The sequence below is a fragment of the Geotrypetes seraphini genome, chromosome 5 (assembly GCF_902459505.1).
Source record: "Geotrypetes seraphini chromosome 5, aGeoSer1.1, whole genome shotgun sequence".
Taxonomy (NCBI): Eukaryota; Metazoa; Chordata; class Amphibia; order Gymnophiona; family Dermophiidae; genus Geotrypetes; species Geotrypetes seraphini.
In genome coordinates, this window is record NC_047088.1 from 252,774,274 (window position 1) to 252,800,387 (window position 26,114).

General features: G+C 44.8%; 1 protein-coding gene across 1 annotated transcript in view; it reads left to right on the forward strand.

Annotated features, from left to right (window-relative positions):
- The window catches only part of GLI2 (GLI family zinc finger 2), a 519,949-nt gene that overhangs the window by 391,735 nt on the left and 102,100 nt on the right, over nucleotides 1–26,114 (forward strand). Inside the window, exons 4-5 of the mRNA XM_033946106.1 lie at nucleotides 3,042–3,244; nucleotides 10,482–10,673. Of these exons, the coding sequence (XP_033801997.1) occupies nucleotides 3,042–3,244; nucleotides 10,482–10,673 (395 nt within the window). The remainder of the gene's footprint in view (nucleotides 1–3,041; nucleotides 3,245–10,481; nucleotides 10,674–26,114) is intronic.

Sequence of the window (26,114 nt, forward strand, 5' to 3'; positions counted from 1 at the left end):
CTCTGCTGCGTCATTGATGACATCATCAGTGACATGGCAGAGGGAAGCCCTAGCGGGGCAGGCCGCAAAGCACTCCATTCAGAGCGCTGCTGCTACTTTAGGAGACCGTGGAAGTATGTCAGGTCTCACGGTGAGAGGGTTGGCGGGGTGCTGCTACACAGGGGGATGGGAGGGGAGGAAAGGCAATGTGCGTTGGGGGAGAGAGGACGAATTGTTAGGGTGGAGGAGAGGAAAGGAGAGATGCAACAAAGAGGTAGAAAGGGGTGAGAGGAGAAATCCTTCATATGGTGGAGGGGAAGGAGACATGCATGGAGAGCCGACGGCTGTATGAGTGATGTGAAAGGAAATAGCCTCCCCACTGCCTTGAGAAAGAGAGCGAAACGCGTTGGCTGAGGGGATTTACAACAGTGGCTGAAAAGCTAAGCTAAGTTAAACACTTAATTATTGAAAGAAATTATTTATTGAAAGAAACTATTTATATATAGATTAAAGATAAAAAGTAAGACTCAAGATAAAAAAAGGAAAAAAGAAAAGAAACGCAACAAAATTAGTAAGGAATGCGCCTCCGGGGAAATATGAGGAATTAACCCCTTAGAGCTTTGCAACGCTCTGGCAGTGAACAGCCTGCCCTAAGAACTGCCTCTTGCTGACCATCCACTGCTGCTGCTGCTCCTTCTTTAAGGGGACGAGAGGGGGGTGTCAGTCAGGAAGTGCTGCATAGGCGCCAGTGCTGGATACCCTCGGCTCTGCAGATTTAGGGAGCCCCCTGAAGGCCGGCATGTTTCTCCCTTCTCTCTAGCATTGTCTGGCTTCCCTCCCAGCCTCCCGGTCTCACCTTCAAAACTAATTACGGCCTGCAGATGATCGCTGGTGCAGTAGCAATCCTAGAAGGCTGCCATCGGCCTCCGCAACATGTTCCCTCTGCCACGGTCCTGCCTCTCCTCTGATATTAGGCCTCGGAGGTATGCTGGGTCTCACCAGGGTGGAGGTCCCTAATTTTCTCGGACAACGAATCGATTCTCCGAAGTGACTTGGTGAATTGATTCGAATCGACGCATCAGGCAGTACTACTAAGCATGCCTACCTTTTGAAGAGCTGATTTTTGCCAGCAGCGATCAGCATGACCGATATATGCTGCTCACGCCCGCTCCACGGCCTTCCTTCTAACGCACTCCACGTCTGTGGAAACAGGGAGTTGTGTCAGAAGGAAGGCTGTGGGTCAGGGGTGAGCAGCATGTATCAAGTCACGCTGCTTGCTCCAGCGAAGATCCGTTTTTCAAAAGGATCGCGGGAGGAGAGATTTTGGGAGTCCCCACCAGCTACATCATAGATATGCTGCTACTGGGTGGGCCTGGGCCCACCTGTGGCTACACCACTGTTTCTTGGCATCTAAATATTTCTGTCTTCATTATTGAATTGCCGCTACCTGTTTCAGTGGTGCCATTTAAATTCCATTGATAAAGTTTTTTTGAAAAAAATTTATTGGGTATATATATATATATATACCGCCTATCAAGTTTTTCTAAGTTGGTTACAATCAGGTACTCAAGAATTTTCTCTATCTGTCCCAGTGGGCTCACAATCTATTTTTTGATTCATTGGAGAAGATATTTCCAGCACTACATGAATGGATGTTATATGTCTAGCGGCTGCAGATTTTTTAAATTCATTCTGGGATTCATGTTAGGGCAGGAGTAAAATCAGAGTAAATAGATAAGTAAATAATTTTTTGGCCAGGCCCTGAGCATTTGTGGCTAGACCTCTTCATAAAACAGACAACTATGGTCATTTCAGTGATTTGAACAGTCAGAGTTATCCGCAAAAGTGGCCTGGATATAAAACCGACAAATCACTTGCTGGGCCGTCTCAACCACCAACCACAAAAGTGCTTTTAAATATTGACCTCATGGTGTGTTGCTGCTGTTTTTGCAGCCTTCAGAAATAGCAAGGGTAAAGTTCGTACTCGTATATACTATAAACAGTTTTCAAAGGAAAAATACCCAAGCAGCTTCCCTTTGCAAATTAATTACAAAGTCAGCAGCTATGAATGTTCTTTGCATGCTCACTGGAAGGATCTCTATTAGAAACAGCTGTAAATATGGATTTTCACTGAGGTCGGTGGTGGCCCTCAAGGGAAGGACAGCAGTGCACATTGGCTTTGGCCACCAGAGCCTCAGAATGTCTAACGCAGACATGGGCAACTTCGGTCCGTGAGGGCCGGAATTCAATCGGGTTTTCAGGATTTCCCCAATGAATATGCATGAGATCTATTTGCTTTCAATGCATATTCACTGGGGAAATCCTGAAAACCCGATAGGATTCCGGCCCTCGAGGACAAGAGTTGCCCATGTCTGGTCTAGCAGGTCCAGTATGACCATTTTGGCTAAATTGAGCCATTTGGTCTTTATCTGCCATCATATTTCTATAACCATAAAGTTCAAGACTTCATAATGCAAGTGCAAATAGTCTTAGCCTATAACCATAAAGTTCTATGACATCACAATGCAGGTGTAAAGAGCCTTAGCCTATAAGAAGAGGAGATGCAAATGTTAGGAGCTTTAGCCTATAGGGAGAGGAGGAGATAATGGATGCTCTGGATGGGAAGACTGGATGGGCCATTTGGCCTTTATTGCCATCATGTTGCAATGTTTCTATAACCATAAAGTTCTATGACATCACAATGCAGGTGTAAAGAGCCTTAGCCAATAGGGAGAGGAGGAGACAATGGATGCTGCGGATGCCATCATGTTTCTATAACCATAAAGTTCAAAGACCTCATAATGCAAGTGTTAATAGTCTTAGCCTATAACCATAAAGCTCTATGATCTCACAATGCAGGTGTAAAGAGCCTTAACCTATAGGAAGAGAAGGAGACAGTGGATGCTGTGGACGGGCAGAGTGGATGGGCCATTTGGCCTTTATCTGCCATCATATTTCTGTGTTTCAATATCGGATTGTACGTTTTTATGTATCTATGTAATTTAATATGTCACAAGGACATATAATAATGCCTGCATCTGAATTTTGGTTTTGTTCTTCAGGCCTCCCGCTTTGAGTGGCAGTCCTGTCATCTCCGACATCTCGCTGATTCGTCTTTCCCCTCACCCAGCAGGCACTGGTGAATCTCCATTTAGCCCTCAGCACCCCTACATGAATCCTCACATGGAACACTACCTCCGCTCTATGCACAGCAGCCCCACTTTGTCCATGCTCTCGGCTGCTAGAGGCGTCAGCCCTGCTGAAGGTAAGCCCTAGGGGAGGAGCTCAGGTTGGTGGGAGGAGCAGCAGTTGTTAACTCATTGCTGACTGTTTTCCTTGGCAGCATACAAAGAATGACTGTTGCATACGAAGAAAGTATTTCTGTAGGTAACTTTTGCAGAAATCTCTAAAGAAAGGACCTATTAGTTCCTGAAAGTTCATTCATAGGGTTACCAGACATCCGGGAAAACCCAGACATGTCCTCTTTTTAGAGGACTGTCTGGGGTCCCGGATGAACTTTCCCAAAACCCAGCAGTTTGTCCGGGTTTTGGAAAGCCCCAGCGAGCTCCGGCCGCATCTGGAGGGCATCTGAGGATGCACAGATGACATCACACACATCCGCACATGCTTTAGGCCCTCCAGACATAGCCGGAGCTTGTCGGGGAAGAAGAGAGGAGGTTTGTGGGGGCGGGGCTGAAGGCTGAAATGAGAGGGGCTGAGGTGGAATGGGGCGGAGCTGAAGATGGAATGGGCTGGGCGGGAGTGGGGCCGCAGGCAGAACAAGGTGGAGCCACGTATCCAGATTTTTTCGGCCCAAAAAATGGTTACCCTACTCATTCAGATATGCATTTTAGTATCAGTGTATCACTTGTTTTGGTTGGTCCAATGAAATATACCATAGACTTCATTAGACATCCCGATGCGATATTCAAAAAGCATTTAGAGGTTTGGTGTCATTCTGAACATGTGCTTGTTTTTAATATCAGGAAGCATGATACATATATCTAATATATAGGGTAAATATGCAGATAAATAGGAAATGGAGCTGTGTGTAGACCTGGCATCCCACTCGTGCTCACCACGTGTGGCCTCCAGTCAGCTCTTCGGGTCAGGAGGTGTTGCCTGCCCACACCAGGGCTCACAAAAAGATTGTTTTTCTCACTCACAGTCACTCCGATCTCTCGAGCTTCGTCGTAGGTTGGGGCTGGATCATTCCAGTAGGCCAGAGGAGCGTGATCCTGGGTCCCATTCGCCCCCTCTAACCAGGCACAATCCTCTTTCACAAGAATACAGTCGAGGCTCGAGGTGCAATGGAACAACCAGGGACTTTTACTAACCATGACTGTAGAACAGTTTCAAGTATTTGCAGCTTCTGTTGATACTTTGCAGCCATCAGGTTCAAACATCAGTTCACATCGTCTCTTTTACTCTTTCTCTTCTTCGGTTCACCCCTCTGGGAATCATAGTAACATAGTAAATGACGGCAGATAAAAGACCCGAATGGTCCATCCAGTCTGCCCAACCCTACATGTTCCATAAATTAATTATTTAGTTTAAATGGTCCTTTTTCTTAGACATTTCTGGGCCAGAAACCCAGAGCCCTGCCCGGTAGTGCTTCGGTTCCATCTACTGGAGTCTCCGTCAAAGGTCACTCCAGCCCATCTTAACCATCCCAGCCATCGAAATCTTCTCCAGCCCATCCTCAACTGAATGTCCATATACGGGACCCAGGCCGTACAAGCCTGCCCAGTACTGGCCTTAATTCCTTCAGTGTATACCCATTATTTTCTGATTCGAGATCCTCTGTGTTCATCCCACGCTTGTTTGAACTCTGTCACCGTTCAAACAAGTGGTGACAGGGCATTTGGCAGGAGCCTGGCATAGTCAAAAGCCTGAACTGTTTTCTTTCAATATCTTCATTCTCTGTCCAACTGCCTACGAATCATTAGGGAGTCTCCCTCTAGGCTGGGGCTTTGGAAGGGACAAGATGGGTGGAACAGAGTGCGTCAGGATAAACAGATGGGAGGCTGAACGCAAGGCAAGTTGTTTGCACAGTTAAACAAAATATAAGGAACTGATTTAGTTACAGTGCGTGGCAAGATAGTCCTGGGGCAGAATGGCTTGGGCGAAGAGGCAGGTTATCACCTACTTCCTGAAGTCCAGGCCGACTGGAGTTAGATGGAGCCCCTCTGGCGGTAAATTCCAGAGCTTGGGGGCTACTCCTGAGAAGGCTCACTGTCGGGTATCTCATCGTACAAGGTACGTGTTCATATTCTCAGCATGTAGGTGAAAACTCTTACCCCCCTCCCCCCAACTCTTTGGCTGTTGTAAATGCTCACACCTAAATTAATTCAGTTTCTATCCCGTTTTCCTTAAAGATACGGTTGCCGGATTTTAGTTAGAAACATAGAAAAATGACAGCAGATAAGAGCCATAGCCCATCAAGTCTGCCCACTTCACAGACCCACCCCCCTGAGTCTGCTCTCCTGGAGATCCCTCTCCTAATGACACATCCTTAACTCCACCCTCTTAAGGATCCCACATGGACATCCCATTTACCCTTAAAATCTGGCACGCTGTTGGCCTCGATCACCTGTATTGGAAGTTTGTTCCAATGATCAACCACTCTTTCGGTGAAGAAATACTTTCTGGTGTCGCCATGAAATTTCCCGCCCCTGAGTTTAAGCGGATGCCCTCTTGTGGCTGAGGGTCCCTGGAGAAGGAAAATATCTTCTTCCACCTCGAAACGTCCAGTGATATACTTGAACGTCTCAATCATGTCTCCCCTCTCCCTACGTTCCTCGAGAGAGTAGAGCCGCAGTTTGTTCAGCCTCTCTTCGTATGAGAGATCCTTGAGCCCCGAGACCATCCTGGTGGCCATCCGCTGAACTGACTCTGCTCTTAGCACATCTTTACGGTAATGTGGCCTCCAGAATTGCACGCAGTATTCCAGATGTGGTCTCACCATGGTTCTGTATAGCGGCATGATGACCTCAGGCTTCCGGCTGACGAAACTTCTGCGGATACAACCTAGCATTTGTCTTGCCTTGGATGAAGCCTTCTCCACTTGATTGGCAGCTTTCATATCTGCACTGATGATCACTCCCAAATCTCGTTCTGTTACAGTCCTAGCTAAGGTTTCACCATTTAAGTTGACTAAAATCCGGACCTATAGCCACGCCCTCCAGCCCCACCCCCTCAACCTGTTTTTGTCAGGAGGGAGGGCATCTGCGTATGTGCGTATGCAACGCGATGGCATCATGCATGCATGTGTGTGACATCACCTCGTTGCAGGCACGGACGTCCTCCCGACGTGGTCCCCAAAAAAGAAGCTTTTTAAAACCCGGACCAAAGTGCCGGGTTTTGAAAAGCTGTCCAGACGCCTGGACATGCCCTCTTAAAAGAGGACGTGTCCGGGTAAATCTGGACATCTACCCACAGAGCTCAGAACGGTTACAGGTTAAACATACATAAAATACAGTTAACAGGGTGATATAATTTTATTTCTTTATATTCTGCATATCCTACAATTCTGTGCGGATTACAAATTATTCAGGTACTCAAGTTTTTTTCCCTATCTGTCCCGGTAGGCTCACACTCTACCTAATATACCCGGGGCACTGGGGGATTAAGTGACATGCCCAGGGTCACAAGGAGCAGTCCGGGATTTGAACCCACAAGTTTTTTTGGGGGTTTTTTTTCAAGTTTTTATTAGGATTTTATATACCGCCTATCAAGGTTATCTAAGCGGTTTTACAATCAGGTACTCAAGCATTTTCCCTGTCTGTCCCGGTGGGCTCACAATCTATCTAACGTACCTGGGGCTATGGAGGATTAAGTGAGTTGCCCAGGGTCATAAGGAGCAGTACAGGATTTGAACCCACAACCCCAGGGTGCTGGGGCTATAGCTCTAACCCAGGGGTGTCCAATGTCGGTCCTCGAGGGCCGCAATCCAATCGGGTTTTCAGGATTTCCCCAATGAATATGTATGAGATCTATTAGCATACAATGAAAGCAGTGCATGCAAATAGATCTCATGCATATTCATTGGGGAAATCCTGAAAACCCGACTGGATTGCGGCCCTCGAGGACTGACATTGGACACCCCTGCTCTAACCACTGCACCGCATACTCCCACAATGCAAGGTTGTGTCCTAATTCGATAAATACTAGGGTTCTAATACCAATGAGCATAATACGGAGTTCACAGGCTATCATTTGCCATAGTTATCCTTAACATAGAAATATAGAAAAATGACGGCAGATAAGGGCCATAGCCCATCAAGTCTGCCCACTCCACAGACCCCCCCCCCTAAGTCTGCTCTAGAGACCCCGCTCCAAATGACCCATTCTTAACTCCACCCTCTCAGGGATCCCACTGGGCATCCCATTTACCCTTAAAATCTGGCACGCTGTTGGCCTCGATCACCTGTATCGGAAGCTTGTTCCAATGATCAACCACTCTTTCGGTGAAGAAATACTTTCTGGTGTCGCCATGAAATTTCCCGCCCCTGAGTTTAAGCGGATGCCCTCTTGTGGCTGAAGGTCCCTGGAGAAGGAAAATATCTTCTTCCACCTCGATACGTCCAGTGATATACTTGAGCGTCTCAATCATGTCTCCCCTCTCCCTACGTTCCTCGAGAGAGTAGAGCCGCAATTTGTTCAGCCTCTCTTCGTGCAAGTTTTTCCAAGTGCTTTCTTTCCTTTACAGAATAGGTACCATAGAGGTGTATTTTTATAGAATTATTCTTTATAGGGCCTATTTTCTAAAGTGTATTACACACAGCCCAAGCACAGATGCGGTAATCGCTTTTGCTGTATTTTTGCCATTACCGTGCTGCTTGGGCAGAGAATGGGTGCGGAGAGGTCGTATCTCTGAATGCGCTACACTTACTGGTCCCCGGGCAGCGCAGATAGTGCGGGACTACTTACCGACTGCTAAATGAGGCGCTAAGGGGAGAATTCATCAAGGGGCACTAACCGATTTAGTGCATACTAACCGAATGATTAGCACACATTGAATACTAAGGTGCCCATGGTATCCGGTGACGGGTCAAAACGGTGCGAGACAAAGCCACACGGACAATGGAGCACCAACAATCGCACGCAGGATGTCTGCATACTGAATTTAAACAGTATTTTAAAGCGCTCTGAGGGGGGGTTTTGGTGGAAATCCCCCCAATTTATTTAGAACTGTTGGCACTCCCATTGGGGGTGGTGGGGGGAACCCCCATTACAAAGGAAACTAGTTTTTCCCTAAAAAACAGGGGAAAGGGCTGTTTCCTCTATAATGGGGTGTCACCCCCCCCAACGGGAGCACCAACAATTCTAAGTACAGTGTGTGGGGGAGGGTTCCCGGGGGGGGGGTTCCCAACCCAAACCCCCCCTCAAAGCGCTTTAAAATACTGTTTAAATACAGTGCACAGACATCCTGCACGCAATTGTCCACGCGGCTTTGTCTGTGTAACATGATATCCCTATGGCAGGGGTCTCAAAGTCCCTCCTTGAGGGCCGCAATCCATTCGGGTTTTCAGGATTTCCCCAATGACTATGCATGAGATCTATGTGCATGCGCTGCTTTCAATACATAGTCATTGGGGAAATCCTGAAAACCTGACTGGACTGAGGCCCTCAAAGAGGGACTTTGAGATCCCTGCCCTATGGGAATCTTAGCATTTAGCCCACTCTAAATCAGTTAGTGCCCCTTGATGAATTCTCCCCTAAGCAGTTCTGCATTAACTTCTACCTCACAACTAAGCAGTAAGGGAACTGTTCAAGTATGTAAGAATAGCCTTACTGGGTCAGACCAAAAGTCCTTAAGCCCAGTAGCCCTTTCTCATAGTGGCCAAAACCCAAAGAGTAGCAACATTCCATACAGAATCTTGAAGAATAGCAAGATTCCAGAATCCTAGAGAATAACAAGATTCTAGAACCCCAAAAAGTAGCAACATTCCATACAGAATCTCAAAGAATAGCAAGATTCCGGAATCCCAGAGAGCAACAAGATTCTAGAACCCCAAAAAGTAGCAACATTCCATACAGAATCTCAAAGAATAGCAAGATTCCGGAATCCCAGAGAGTAACAAGATTCTAGAACCCCAAAGAGTAGCAACATTCCATACAGAATCTCAAAGACTAGCAAAATTCCGCAATCCCACAGAGTAACAAGATTCTAGAACCCCAAAGAGTAGCAACATTCCATACAGAATCTCAAAGACTAGCAAGATTCCGGAATCCCAGAGAGTAACAAGATTCTAGAACCCAAAAAAGGAGCAGCATTCCATACAGAATCTCAAAAAATAGCAAGATTCTGGAATCCCAGAGAGTAACAAGATTCTAGAACCCCAAAGAATAGCAACATTCCTTGCTACCAATCCAGGACAAGTAGTGGCTTCCCCCATGTCTTTCTTAATTACAGACTATGGACATTTCCTCCAAGAAATTGTCCAAACCCTTCTTAAAACCAGCTACGCTATCCGCTCTTACCACAATCTCTGACAAATGCGTTCCTGTACTGAAAAATTCAGAGAGCGCTCCCATATTAACTGCAAATCTAATGTACTTTTTTGAAGAGATTCACCCAAAGTGATATACAGCAAATACAGTTCATAGGTTTAGGTGTCTAAGTGCTTTGAAAAAGAGCTTTTTAAAATAGCAACCAACTAGGCGTCTTCCCGCAAACTTAACCATTACGATATTTACCAGGGCTCAGACTAAGAAGGATGCAGGATCAAGGAAGCCTCAGCAGAAACTAATGAGTTAGGTTTCCAGACACGATGCTGTGAATACAGACACGTCCTTTCAAAGGGTTCATAGACTTGTCGGTTGCTTTTTAATTCGATTTTACTCATGTTGCAACATGTGACAGTTTAGTTGGTAGCTATCGACAAGCTGCTGTTTGTGGCTCATGTGCCAAGATAAATTGAACGTGGCTGCTCCATCCTGAAAAAAGGCAGCATTTCTCTGCATGGGTAAATGAATTGTTGGAAGGCGGCAGGCTCAGAGCTAGAAGAAAAAAGTTTGAGTCGGCTCCTGTAGTGTCTGAAAGGTTGGCTGACTCAGACACAAACATTTTGCCCTTCCGTTTCTTCTGCAGTTTGTAACTCCGTTGAGAATATCAGCTTTGTGGTATGACACATAAACATTAATGTACTGAATATTATTCCTGGAGCATCGATTTCCTTAAATTATGAATTCCTCCATTCTCCTTTTTCTTCAAGAGCTGCACAGATTATCATGGAGAAACGAGGGATTGTTTATAAATTTGAGGAACCGTAGGAATGCAGAGGCCCCAGTTTCAACTCATGTTGTCTACAGAAACACTTACGCTACGTCACTGAAATCACTGAAAGACTCCAGTGTAGAAAGTGAAGGATGGGGTGGGGAGGGATAGTAGGATTAAGGACGAAGCGGGGGAGGGATATTAGTATGTCAGCGGTAAGAGCTTCTCCATGAGAGCTAACAAATCCCCATGCTTTGTTTTCCTTCTCTGCCCTTCGCAGTAGCTCATGAACACTTAAAAGAGAGAGGTCTGTATGGCTTCCCACCTCCTCCGCCAGGAGCCGGCCCTGCAGAGTACTGTCACCACATGGCACTCATGGCCACACACCAGAGTCCCTACGGGGAGCTCCTGATGCAGACTGGAGGAGTCGGCGGTGCAACCCATCTTCACGATTATTTCAGTCCTGTGGATGGTGAGTCCTTCTGCGTCTTTTCTCTTGGCTCAGGCATGACCTATGTTAATCTCTAATCTATGCTTTGCATATTCATTAATTTGCATCTTTTTTTGCTGCATTTATTGACTTGTCTCATGAAATCAGTTTGCTAATGGCTTCTCACTCGCGCCAAAATACATCATGTCGGAGAATGTGGAGAGCCATCTCATGTCTTAAATAATAAACTGTTTTTCAGGGTTTCATTTTTGGATGTCACTGCATATAAGGAAGGATCCCCTATATTTGGGACACAACTGTTTTCCTTTATTTTGACCTGTAACACACCTCTTGTTCCTTTAGGTTTCCAGCTCATATGGCCAGTATGTAAAAGGAGGTATTGATGCCCCTATATAAGACTCTGGTAAAACCTCATTAGATTATTGTGTCTTGCTATGTCAACACGTCAGCTAAGAGATTACTATTACTACTAGGAGAACGATCCTTTTCTTTTTATAACTGTCCCCTGAGGAAGGCGATGGTATCGCCGAAACTCAGATCCTAGGCGGGACTTTGTCTTTTGGAACTGCAAATAAAGGATTTCTAACCATTCGGTTGGATTTGTACAATTCTGGAGACTACACCTTCAAAAAGATATAAACAGGATAGAGCGGGTCCAGAGGAAGGCTACTAAAATGGTCAGTGGCCTTAGTCATAAGGTGTACGGGGACAGACTTAAAGATCTTAACAAGTATACTTTATGTATATTTTGGAGGAAGGGTGGGAGAAGGGAGATACAATAGAGAAATGCCTACATGGTAAAAATACGCATGAGTCAAGTCTCTTTCATTGGAAAGGATGTTCTGGAATGAGAGGGCACAGGATGAAGTTAAGAGGTGATAGGCTCAGGAGTAATCTGTGGAAATACTTTTTTACAGAAAGGGTGGTAGATGCGTGGAATAGTCTCCCAGTAGAGGTGGTGGAGACAAAGATTGTGTCTCAATTCATGAAAGTGTAGGACAGGTACGTGGGACCACTTAAGGAGAGAAGGAGATAGTGGATGGGCAGGCTGGATGGGCCATTTGGCCTTTTTCTGCCATCATGTTTCTATGTTTCTATAACCATAAAGTTCTATGACCTCACAATACAGGTGTAAAGAGCCTTAGCCTATAGGAAGAGGAGATGCAAATGTTAAGAGCCTTAGCCAATAGGGAGAGGAGGAGATAGTGGATGTTGTGGATGGGCAGCCTGGATGGGCCATTTGGCCTTTAATCTGCTGACATGTTTCTATACTACTACTATTTATGGGAAACAACACAATACCTGACATTCATATCATGAATAACTCACTATAATGTCCTATTTAACATAGAAACATAGAAAATGATGGCAGAAAAGGGCTATAGCCCATCAAGTCTGCCCACTCTACTGACCCACCCCCCTAATTCTACCTTCCTTGAGATCCCCTTCCTAATGACCCATCCCCTTAACTCTACCCTCTTAGAGATCCTACATGGGCATCCCATTTACTCTTAAAATCTGGAACGCCACTTGCCTCGATCACCTGCACCGGAAGCTCATTCCAATGATCAACCACTCTTTCGGTGAAGAAATACTTTCTGGTGTCGCCATGAAATTTCCCGCCCCTGAGTTTTAGCGGATGCCCTCTTGAGGCCGAGGGTCCTTTAAGAAAGAAGATATCATCTTCCACCTCGATACGACCGGTGATATATTTAAACGTCTCAATCATGTCTCCCCTCTCCCTTCGTTCTTCGAGAGAGTATAGCTGCAATTTATTCAGCCTCTCCTCGTACGCGAGATCCTTGAGCCCCGAGACCATCCTGGTGGCCATCCGTTGAACCGACTCAATTCTCAGCAGATCTTTATGGTAATGAGGCCTCCAGAATTGCACACAGTATTCCAGATGAGATCTCATCATGGTTCTGTTCAATAGCATTATGACCTCGAGCTTCTGGCTGACGAAACTTTTGCGGATACAACCCAACATTTAATGTTTTGATACTCCTTATATAATTTCAAACGTCTACTGAAGAGATTTTATAAAATAGCTTTTCAATTATTTAAATATGATGCGCCCAGTACACCTCCATCACGGCCAAATCCAGAGATTAAAAGGCCATGATTTAAAGGGAACCATCAGACCGGATGTTTACTTTATGCCAACAGACAGGTTGCACTATGACGGGAGTAGTCTATGCGATTATCTGCCCTTGTGGCCTCTATTATATTGGTCAGACACAACAGCCTATAAGAACTCAAGGACTGCCTGTATTCAGTACCCAACAGATGAAAATATCAAACTAACAGTCTAAGCCAGTGGTTCTCAATCCTGCTTTGGGGGACCCCTAGCCAGTTGGTAGTTCAGGATATCCCTAATGAATATGCATGAGACATATTTGCATGTCTGTCTCCTCCACTATATGCAAATCTCTCTCATGAATATTCATTAATACCAATAACGGACGTTATAAAAAGAAAATCTTCCCCTTTTCACTGTTTTAACACATACTATACAATTAGAAGAAGAAAACTATTACACATATTCACAAACCCATAATAATTTCTTTAATCAACCTCACTTATTACCATAAATATTATAAATATACCACCCACACAGCGTTTTTCAAAATGCAAACCTGGCAAATGCCCTTGCTGCCTCGAAAACCTGTCCCCCTAGTCCAGTCTTTTAAAATGTCTTTCCCATGAGCAATTTTCCAAACTTATACTTCATGGACTAAACTCCTGATATCTTAATAGGATCTTGCCACATGTGTTCACTCTTGATGACAACTGTTCCTCAGCCAGCCCAACACAATCTTGCGTTTCGCCACACAGGCGTCCTCAGGAGCTGAAGCCGCTTCAGGTTTTCACTATGATTACATCTACAAAATAAACATCATTTTGCTAAGATGCTAAACATAACTTATACATCAAATACCTCCACATAGTTTTCAAAAAAATATATCATTGTTATAACTACCTGCAATCCTATTTGTTCATCATACAGCAACTGCTGCGCAGGCTCAAAAACCACATCTCCCCTCCGGAAGGAATAAATCAAACTCAAGGAGTGTAGGGGCGCTTGTAGAACCAACTGAGGACCCACTAGGGACAGAGAAAGTACCTACACATAATGTGTAAGGCTAACAGCACTATAGAAATGATTAGGAGTATAGTTAATGAAGAAACTTTAACAACACTGGACCCGATACAGATTTCTGAAGCACTCCACGGTTTACCAATCATCCTGACCACAAAAACATATGAATTTGCGTACTGGGACAGACCGAAGATCCATCAAACCCAGTATCCTGTTTCCAACAGTGGCCAACCTGGGTCCCAAGTACCTAGCAGAAACCCAAAGAGTAGCAACATTCCAGTGCTGAAACTTCTGGGAGTACTAATTGACAGAGGCTGTACCATGCAACCACAAATCAACAAAGTAATAAAAACATCATTCGTGACCATGAGAAATCTAAGACAAATCCGAAAATTCTTCGACAGGAAACAATTCCTACTTTTGGTACAATCCCTTATCCTTAGACTAATAGACTACTGCAACATACTATACCTCCCATGTACAGCGACCATGATGAAACAATTACAAACTATACAAAATACAGCCCTAAGACTCATCTACTCATTGAAAAAATATGACCACATCACAGAAGCATACCATGACTCACACTGGCTCCCAATACAAGCAAGAGTACACTTCAAATTCTACTGCCTACTGTTCAAAGTTATTAATGGAGAAAGCCCAACCTACTGGAATAACCGACTAACTCAATCCTCCTCATCCAGGCACAGGAGAACCCACTCACTTTTCATACACCCACCATCCAAAAATGTCAAACGAAAAAAACTATATGACAACCTAATAGCCACCAAAACAGCTAAACTGGACAGACAAATCACCATTCTGTTGTCATCGACCACAGACTACAAAACCTTCAAGAAAGATACTAAAACCCTACTTTTCAAAAAATACATAAAACCTATCTAACTCGAGCAGATCCTACCCAAACCCCCCCTACCCATTCTATACCCTTAATATACTCTAATATGCCTCTAACTACCCAACTAATGCTAAAATGCATCTATTTACCCAACACTTACCCCCTTAAGATCTCGACAACTCTTTGGTAATTCTTATTACCCAACATTTATCACCTCGACAACTCTTTGGTAATTCTTATGTAACTCTTATGACATCTCTTATGCTATTCCTGTAAACTTTTATGTAATCTCTGAAAACTTTTACGTAATCCGCCTTGAACCGCAAGGTATTGGCGGAATAGAAATCACTAATGTAATGTAATGTAATTGTGATGTCACAATGCCTCATTCCACCAATGCCTAAAAGCCAACCTCATCAGTGATGTCACAATGACTTGATTGTCCTATACTTGCCTCACATAAGAACTGAAGGTCCATCAAGCCCAGTATCCTGTTTCCAACAGTGGCCAACCCAGGTCCCAAGCACCTAGCTAGATCCCAAGTGTGTTTTTTTGTAAAGTCTGACACTGTTGAATGCTAGAGAGATAGCTTCACCTGTGCTGTCGACAGTCTTGTCAAAACCCCTGAACTTTCCCTTCCACTAACTCTTTTCCTCCTGAGATGGTAATCTGTACACGCAGCTTATTGTTGTTATAAAACAGCCCACATGCCTTTAATGGATTCCACATGGACTTTCTCATAAAATCACTGGCCTCTAACCACGAGACATCTATTAAGATGTGGAAAAGGACATCTCGGAGTTTGACTGCTGTTCAGTCTACTCATCAGTCTCTGCTTTTAATCAATTTCACAGACTGTGGAATTTAACAAAAAATGAGTATGTTTTAAATTATCTGCATCTCCTCACTGTAGCACCAAATAAATCCAAGAGGCAAGCTGTCATATGCTCTTAAATGAGCAGCTGGTTACTTAAACAAACAAAGATCTTTTGGTGTTTAACCTTCTCTAAAGTCCCATTTTGGAAATGTCTTGCCAAGAATTTGAAAGATAAATTTAGGCCTTGCTTCCCCCACCCTACCCCTAAGCACCCTATTTATCCCCTTGATGCAAAGCCATTAATGTTTTTGAAAAACACACTTTTGTACGTTGCAACTCCTATTGATAAAATCAAAGAAACATTGATACATTTGAACGGTCTCGACTATACTATAGAACAGTCTATAAAAATATTGGGAGCGACTATAGATAGACGCCTTACTTTGGAACAGCCAACTGATCTATTACTGAAGAAATGTTTTTCGGTGCTTTGGAAACTTCGCACCATTAAGAAATATTTTGATGAAGCTTCATTCCGTCTGTTGGCGCAGTCATCTGTTTTAAGTATTCTTGACTATTGTAATATTATCTATCTGGGTGCCTATAAGAAAATCTTTAAAAAATTGAGAGTGGTTCAAAACACTGCAGTTCGACTGATTTTTGGTCTAAAAAAATGGGAGCATATTACGCCATATTACCAGAAACTTCATTGGTTGCCGATTGAGGCCAGAGTTTTGTTTAAGTTTGCTTGTATTTGTTATAAATCAATCTTTGGCTTGTCACTTGGCTACCCTCTTTCCCATTTTTCTTTGAACCACTCAAATAAGTCCACACGTTTGCTTACATTTCCTTCTGTTAAATTGTGTTGTTATAAAAGATTTCTTGAGAGGACGCTCTCTTTTCAGGCTGCTAAATTGAATGATTGGTTTGGAAAAATAATGCTAGGAGCTTCCTCCTATCTTGATTTTAGAAAATTATTGAAAACCCAATTATTTGATAAATTTGTATCCTAATGCATTCTGTTGTCTTTTAAAAATTTTATGCATTTTTCATGTTTTACTATCTGATACAGACTACAAAGCCTTCAGGAGAGACATTAAAACCATACTCTTCAAAAAACACATAAAACCCATCCAGCACAACCAATTTACCCTTAGATCTCTCTAATTCTCTTTTATCTACCAAACGTTATCTAAAACCCATAATTTCTTATCTCCTAAAGACCTCCACTTCCCTTTGGTAACTCTTTACCCAATATATATTACCTTAAAAATTCTATATCATCGCTTATTCTATTCCTTCAAATTTTGAATGTAATTTTGTTTTAGTTTGGATGTAATCCGCCTTGAACCGCAAGGTAATGGCGGAATAGAAATCACTAATGCAATGTAATGTATTCTTCGCTGTATGTTCAGTTTTACTTGTTGTGAACCGCCTAGAACCATTCCTGGTCAGGCGGTATATAAAAATAAAATAATTATTATTTTCCCATTGCAACTATTCAAAAAGATGAATTCAAATGCCGGAAAGCAGGAATGTGTTCCACTGACCCACACAGCAAACACTTCACGTTCCCCCCAAAAGAACAATTATAGAAATGCATGGCCATTCCAGGAGCGGTCCAAAATCTGAGATAGTGCTGAGATAGTATTTTAGAATGATATCTGGGCACCCAGATAAAACTGAGCCTAGGTTGGCACTTGGGCACCAACATTTTGTTTCGGAAACGCTCCATCGGGAGCCTTTGCCTGCCTTGCCAGCACGAGGTGAGCGTGTGAGCCCCGCTCCGCCCCTCCCCCGAGTCCGAGATTTTGTTTCGGAAACGCTCCATCGGGAGCCTTTGCCTGCCTTGCCAGCACGAGGTGAGCGTGTGAGCCCCGCTCCGCCCCTCCCCCGAGTCCGAGATTTTGTTTCGGAAACGCTCCATCGGGAGCCTTTGCCTGCCTTGCCAGCACGAGGTGAGCGTGTGAGCCCCGCTCCGCCCCTCCCCCGAGTCCGAGATTTTGTTTCGGAAACGCTCCATCGGGAGCCTTTGCTTGCCTTGCCAGCACGAGGTGAGCGTGTGAGCCCCGCTCCGCCCCTCCCCCGAGTCCGAGATTTTGTTTCGGAAACGCTCCATCGGGAGCCTTTGCCTGCCCTGCCAGCACGAGGTGAGCGTGTGAGCCCCGCTCCGCCCCTCCCCCGAGTCCGAGATTTTGTTTCGGAAACGCTCCATCGGGAGCCTTTGCCTGCCTTGCCAGCACGAGGTGAGCGTGTGAGCCCCGCTCCGCCCCTCCCCCGAGTCCGAGATTTTGTTTCGGAAACGCTCCATCGGGAGCCTTTGCCTGCCTTGCCAGCACGAGGTGAGCGTGTGAGCCCCGCTCCGCCCCTCCCCCTAGTCCGGGATTTTGTTTCGGAAACGCTCCATCGGGAGCCTTTGCCTGCCTTGCCAGCACGAGGTGAGCGTGTGAGCCCCGCTCCGCCCCTCCCCCGAGTCCGAGATTTTGTTTCGGAAACGTTCCATCGGGAGCCTTTGCCTACCTTGCCAGCACGAGGTGAGCGTGTGAGCCCCGCTCCGCCCCTCCCCCGAGTCCGGGATTTTGTTTCGGAAACGCTTCATCGGGAGCCTTTGCCTGCCTTGCCAGCACGAGGTGAGCGTGTGAGCCCCGCTCCGCCCCTCCCCCGAGTCCGGGACTTGGCCTCTGAACCGCTCCATCAGGAGCCTTTGCCTGCCCTGCCGCCGAGGTGCGCGTGTGAGCCCCGCTCCGCCCCTCCCCCGAGTCCGGGACTTGGCCTCAGAACCGCTCCATCGGGAGCCTTTGCCTGCCCTGCCTGCACGAGGCGCGTGTAGGAGCCCTGCTCCGCCCCTCTCCTGCCCAGCAAGAGAGCCATTTAAATTAACAGCACTAACCTAAGCAGCAATCACAAGTTAACTTGAGGTGAGAGAGAATAGCAATTTAACACTAACTAGAAATCTAACTACTAAGGCCCTCAAAAGTACCAGCAAACCCTACAACAACCACTCTCTACCACTCACACAATGGATACAAGTACACCCAAACTCATCCTGGCCCTACTACTGCTTTCCCTCTTCACAGAAAAATGGAAAACAGCAGGATACCACACACAATCAATCCCAATCATCACAGTACCACACAAACCCTTCCTACAAACCAGAAAACTCCAAACCCCAAGAACCTTAATCCTCTGTTCATCATCCAGCCATACAAGCATACCCTCAATCTGGGGAAAAAGACATACAACAAATGCCAAGACAAGCTCACAAAGACTACAGACATCACAAAAAATACTCACAAATATAGATCCTACACCTATCCCTCTCACAAAAACTACATCAATAGCATGCTCATACCTAAATATAAGATCGGTAAGCCCAAAGACAGAACTAATCAAAGACTGGCTAATTAAAGACAACCTAGGATGCCTCTTCCTTGCTGAAACCTGGCTCACAGCAGACACAGACCCTCACATTATCGAAATTTGTCCAAACGGATACAAAATTGAATTAGTATGCCGAGACAACAGAAGAGGAGGAGGGCTAGCAATCATAGTAAAAAACAACTTCAACATCAAAGTCCTAGCCAAGCACTCCACACCTCACTTAGACCTACTAGCCTGCCAACTTTCAGATAACACACTGACAGGAAATCTAAACTGCCTTCTATGCTACATCACCCCAGGAAAATGGAACACCACTAAACAAGAACTAGAAGAGTTCATCCTCCAGAACTCTCTTTCCTCTACAAATAATCTGATCCTCGGAGATTTAAACCTCCACCTAGAAGACCACACCTCCAAACAAGTAGTAGAAATGCTATCATACCTCAATACCCTATCGTACCAGATCCTCAACCCAGAACCAACACACGAAAAAGGTCATCAACTCGATATTGCAGCATACTCATCCCCTAATCTCAACACACAACATATCAAAATCACCAATGGCGCCTGGCAGCCCACCCTATGGTCAGACCACTATAAATACAACTTCACCATCAAATGGGAGCACAATAAAAATAAACCCACTCCTCCCAAAACAAGCATTATGTTCAGACAGAAAATCGATCCCACCACATTCTGGAGAGCAGTGGATCCTGCAATAGATTCCAGCAACCCTAGTAAATTCATAAATTCCTGGCGGTCTCTCAGCGAACAGACCTTGAACAAACTAGCACCACTAAAATCAAAAAATAAAATATGTAGACAATCAGACAAATGGTTTGACACGGAACTCCTACATCTAAAAAGGAAATGTAGACAACTAGAAAGGGCATGGAAAAAACAGAAACAAGACAACACCAAAACAGAATGGAAAATCCAAATCAAGCAATACAAAATCAAACTGAAGGAAAAACGAAAAAACTATTACTCCAATCTCATTGGCACTGACAAATTAGACACAAAAAAACTTTTCAACCTAGTAAGAAACCTCACCGATACCAAACCATGCCTAGCCACCCAGGGAAACCTAACACCAACAGCCTCTCAATTAGCAGATCACTTCAAAAATAAAATCACCACAATCAGAACAACATTCAATAACTCACAAAACAACATAGAAGATATCCTAATAAAACCCACAACAGATGAAGCCATCTCAGCAGACAGGTACTGGACCAACTTCCCTACAACCCAGTGGTCAGAACTAAACAGGCTATATAAAAAATACTGCAAGTCCTCATGCGACCTGAACAACTGCCCATCATACCTACTAGCAACAGCTTCCACCAACTTCAAAGCTAGCTACACGTTGTGGTTGCAAACCACTCTCAGGGAAGGCCAGTTCCCACCAGACCTTGGAGAAATCATAATAACCCCTATACTGAAAGACCCCAAAGGTCTAATAAATAACCCGTCAAATTACAGGCCAATCGCTTCTATCCCTACATACGTCAAAATAATAGAAGGTCTAGTGGCACAACAGCTATCCATGTACCTAGAAGCCCACAACATCCTACATCCATCCCAATCTGGATTCAGAACTAACCACAGTACAGAAACTCTCCTGGTATCTTTACTAGATATAGCCCGAAGACACCTCAGCCAAGGAAACAGACTGCTAATCATCCAACTTGATCTCTCAGCGGCTTTCGATCTAGTGGACCACTCCATACTTCTCCAGATTCTAGACGCAATAGGAATCTCAGGTAAAGTGCACAACTGGTTCCAAGGCTTCCTTAAAACAAGAACATATAGAGTCAAGTCAAAAGAAATACTATCAGAACCATGGTCTAACCCCTGTGGAGTGCCACAAGGCTCTCCCCTCTCTCCCACACTTTTCAACCTATTCATTGCTTCCCTAGGCAGCACCCTAGATGCCCTAAACATAACATCATTCAGCTATGCGGACGACATAACCATCCTCCTTCCATTCGACATCCACGACCCCATCTCCACAGGACGCCTGAAAACTACAATGGAAACAGTAGAAAAATGGATGACAAATCATAAGTTGAAGCTGAACACGGACAAAACTAAATTCCTACTACTAGAGAAGGACAAAAAACCATCCCTAACTGAACTGGAAGTAAACTCAATCAAGTACCCAATACAGAGTTCCCTCAAAATCCTGGGAATACAACTAGACAGATGCTGCACTATGCAAACACAAATCCATAAAACCATCCAAAAAGCATTCTTCACAATGCGAAATCTGAGAAAAATAAGAAAATTCTTTAATAAAGACCAATTCAGAATCATTGTCCAATCCCTCGTACTAAGTATGGTAGACTACTGCAACAGCCTTTACCTACCTTGCCCAATCAACACAATAAAAAAACTACAGACCGTCCAGAACACAGCCCTCAGACTCATATACTCACTCAGCAAATACGACCACATTACCAATGCATACTTAGAATCTCACTGGCTACCAATAAAAGCAAGAATACAATTCAAACTCTACTGTCTCCTATTCAAAGTAACCCACGGCGCGGCACCCAGCTACCTAAACAACCGCTTTCACTACTACCTCTTATCCAGAAGAAGGAGAACACAGAACATTTTCACCTACCCTCCTCTCAATGGTACCCGACGTAAGAAACTTTATGACAACCTACTAGGGACACAGGCAGCTAATATTGACTCCGATATCTCAAAATTACTGATCGAAATTACAGACTTAAAAGAGTTCCGAAAAGAAATAAAAACACTACTGTTCAAAAAATATCTCCCATCAATATAAACCGCCATCTAATGAGTTCCCAACCAATTCCTTGTGAATAGAATCTCTTTATCCAACCCAAACTAAATACCCCCACTGTCCATATCATCAACATTAATTACCCAACATCATGCAATCATCAGAACAATAAATACACTTCCACTTATAGGCATATGATGCTACTCTCCATCCGAAGAAACTTGACTCATCTCATGTAACATCTTTTGTAATCTAGAATATATTGTAATTCTTATTCTCCACCAGTTATAAATTGACTCAGTTGCTATGTAACATCTCCTGTGATATTGAATGTACTGTAATTCTTCACTATTACCTGTAATTAACACTTCTCCTGTAATGTAATTCTACTGGAAATGCCCAGATATCTTCCTTATTGTAATCCGAGGCTATGTTATCTCTGCTGCGATGTTGAATGTATTATAACTCTTCACAGTTACTTGTAATCTACTCTTCTCCTGTAATGTAAATCTACTGGAAATGTCCAGATTCATCTTTATTGTAATCCGCCTAGAACCACAAGGCACAGGCGGAATAGAAATCCCTAATGTAATGTAATTTAGTCACCTGTATTTAATGGGCCCTTTTTTGATATTTGACATAGATGCCCTGTTATACAATTATTGCCCATTTGCATACATTTATGCAGATGTAAGGGGTGCAGAGCATTTCTGGACAAGGAGATCACATTGATATAGATTTTATTTTTTTTTGTATTTCTAAATATATATGTGTAATCCCTCTGGGGAATGGGAGCACAGAGGTGTAGGTAGATTCCCCAGGAGATTACTAGTTAGGCTTGGACATATCAGGAAAGGGAAGTAGTATTTGGTATCTTGGAATGGGACGATTCAGTGTGGCCATTTCCCATTCCGAGTTGCCGACTGGAGGGAGTAAGGGAAATCACAGTAGTTATTTTTGTGTCACTGGAGGGCCCCAAAAAAGAAAGCCACAAACAGCTATAGTGGGATTTGAAATAGCAACCTCAAATCCTCTGTTCTGGTGGGTGATGGGACTAAATCGCGCAAGACAACGGCGCGCCGACAACTGAGCGCAGACAACTGAGCGCAAGGTTCACGGCGTGCCGAAGAAAAGCACTACTTTTAAGGGCTCCGACAGGGGTGGGTGGGGGGGGAACCCCCCCACTTTACTTAACAGACATTGCGCTGGCGTTGTGGAGGGTTTGGGGGGTTGTAACCCCCCACATTATACTTAAAACTGAACTTTTTCCCTAAAAAAACTGGCAAAAAGTTTGGTTTCAAGTATAATGAGGGGGTTACAACCCCCCAAACCCCCCACAACACCAGCGCAATGTCTGTTAAGTCAAATAGGGGGGTTCCCCACCAACACCCCCCGTTGGAACCCTTTAAAATAGTGCTTTTCTTCGGCGCGCCGTCAACCTTGTGCTTAGTTGTCTGCGCTCAGTTGTCGGCGCGCCGTTGTCTCGCGCAATTTTGTCTATGAACCGTTCTGGTGTTCAGCCAGCTGCTTTTACCACTGAGCTAATTCTCCACATGCACAGCTGTGTGGCCATTTTTTAACATGGATTGCTCTTATGAAACATAGAAACATGATGGCAGAAAAGACAAAATGGCCCATCCAGTCTGCCCATCCAAAGCATACACTATCTCCTCCTCTCTCTATTGGCTAAGGCTCTTTACACCTGCATTGTGATGTCATAGAACTTTATGGTTATAGGAACATGAAGGCAGATAAAGGCCAAATGACCCATCCGCAGAAACCAGTGTTTTTCAACCTTTTTACATCTATGGACCGGCAGAAATAAAATAATTATTCTGTGGACCGGCATCGGTCCGTGGATTGGCGGTTGAAGAACACTGGGCTAAGTCATGGGCCAGATCCCGCCCATCTCTACCCAATCTCCACCCCAGACCCCGCCCCCATAATAGTACTAATTGCACCTTGCACGTCCCGTGCCTCACCTGGAAGCCTTCCCTCTGACGTTGCAATGTCAGAGAGAAGGCTCCCGGATCAGGTGCAGGATGCTCGTAGGAGCCACTGCCCGTGGCTTTGTGCACTGAATCAGTTAGGAAGAGGGAGCTGGCTCAAAGATAACGCCACATCGATCGCACCGTGGACCGGCAGTTGAAGAACACTGTTTTGGGCCTGATGCACGTGCTGGCCCTGTGGACCGGCAGGAAATTTCTGTGGACTGGCACTGGTCTATGGACCGGTGGTTGAAGAACACTGCTCTACACCAGTGTTTTTCAACCTTTTTACATCTATGGACCGGCAGAAATAAAATAATTATTATGTGGACCGGCATCGGTCCGTGGATTGGCGGTTGAAGAACACTGGGCTAAGTCATGGACCAGATCCCGCCCATCTCTACCCAATCTCCACCCCAGACCCCGCCCCCATAATAGTATTAATTGCACCTTGCACGTCCCGTGCCTCATCTGGAAGCTTCCTTCTGACATTGCAACGTCAGAGAGAAGGCTTCCGGTTCCAGTGCAGGATGCCCGTAGGAGCCACTGCCTGTGGCTTTGTGCACTGAATCAATTAGGAAGAGGGAGCTGGCTCAAAGATAACGCCACATCGATCGCACCGTGGACTGGCGGTTGAAGAACACTGTTTTGGGCCTGATGCGCGTGCTGGCCCTGTGGACCGGCAGGAAATTTCTGTGGACCGGCACTGGTCCATGAACTGGTGGTTGAAGAACACTGCTCTAGACAATCCCAAATGAACCACCTGAGAAAAAAGCAGAACATCTGCCCTCAAAGGAATCTGCTTGTACAGAGCAGACTGCAGGTACATGGCTACAAAAGACCAAAATGTTTGGAGGCGGTCACAAGACCAAAACATATGAAGCAAGCCGGCAGGGGTGGACTTGCATTTAGGACATAGCCAGAAACATAGGCCTGGTATGGAGATACATGCAGCTGCAAAATAAAGATGTTTCATAAGAAGACAAATTCCATTGCCAGTAATATGTTCAGAAGGGGAGAGATCCTGGTTTCACACAGCTGCCACCACCTCAGGGTCCCAAAGAAGATTAAAGCAGCCCAAACTGACCTGATGGAAAGATAGACTAATCCGAGTCTGGCGGGACAAAGTCAAAGTCTCGCACACCACATCCGCTCTGTCTTCGTTCAAAGTAGCAGCATCCAAGGAGTAGAGATAGTGAGACACCAGGCGATAGAAAAGCCAGTCTCTGGAATGAACGAGGCACCCCCTCCTTCATCACCACATCGCGCACATAACACGAGCTCTCCAGTGCTGCAAGTAAAGTTTGGAAGCATCAGGATCCAGATCTCGATTACCCCACAGGGGCAATAGAACCGTGGAGGCAAAAGGCAGATGCGTGCGCTTACACAACCATTGCCAACATTGTCTCATGGATCTCAGCAAAAGATGGTTCTGGGTAGGGAAAATCCGATAAGGGCACTTGGCATGAAGATAATACATCAGATGTGTGGGGGCCATCAATTGTTGTTCAAGAGTGACAGGCATGTAATCCTGAGTGTTTTTGATCCAGTCCACAGAATGTATTTAACTGAATCGGACCCTTCTAACATTCCATCTAAGATACATGAGGGTCCATCATCCATACTCCACCTTCAAAGTTGCTGACTTGAAAGATTTAAAGCACAATGTTGTGAAACCACCCCTGATAGGAGGAAGGAGGGGATTGAACTCCCACACATCTTAGAGGGAATATAGGTCCTGTCACCTCTTACTATTTCAGTTTCAAGTTTCAAATTTAATTTGATATACTGCCTAATTAGCATACTATCTAGGTGGTTTACAAAAATGACATAAAATTAGACAATAATAAATACAATTCTTGAAGAAAAATAAGTATAAAAGGAAATTACAATTGGGGTCAGCAGGAGTCTGGCAAAATTTATTTCGAGAAAGCAGATAATACCAAAAAAAAAAAAAAAAGTGTTCTCCCACAAGATGAGGGAATGGCGGGAAATGAGTGACATAGGGCTGGTGATAATCGACTTCCACCCTGCATTTAAAGAACAGCCCCTTTTATAAAGCTACCCTAAAGGTTTTTAAATGCTCCGACACTCATAGAATTCCTATGAGCGTCGGAATACTTACCTTGCTGGCCCGTGCTAAAACCCTCTGGGGGGGGGGTATTTAAGCTGATGAGCTTTTACTAAGGAAAGAAAGTAGCAGATTCAATACTTTGCAGCGAGAGGACTGGGCTTCCCTAATGACCGTCTCGTGCTTTGGGAGTAGAAGAATGCTGCCAGTTCTGTCTTGGGGGGAGGGGGGGGCTCAGGGAAGACCTAGCATGCCTAGAACCTGTCAAAGCAAAGAAAATATAGAGGGTCTCAGGACATTAGCTGGTGCCACAACAAATGTCCAGCATCTACTGGAGTCTAAGTTAAGTGGAGTGATTCAACAGCAGAGAAGGGGAGAAGTATCTGACCCCAAGATCATGCTTGCAACAAGTACAGGTGTCCTGGATTGGCCACCGTGAGAACGGGCTACTGGATTTGATGGACCATTGGTCTGACCCAGTAAGG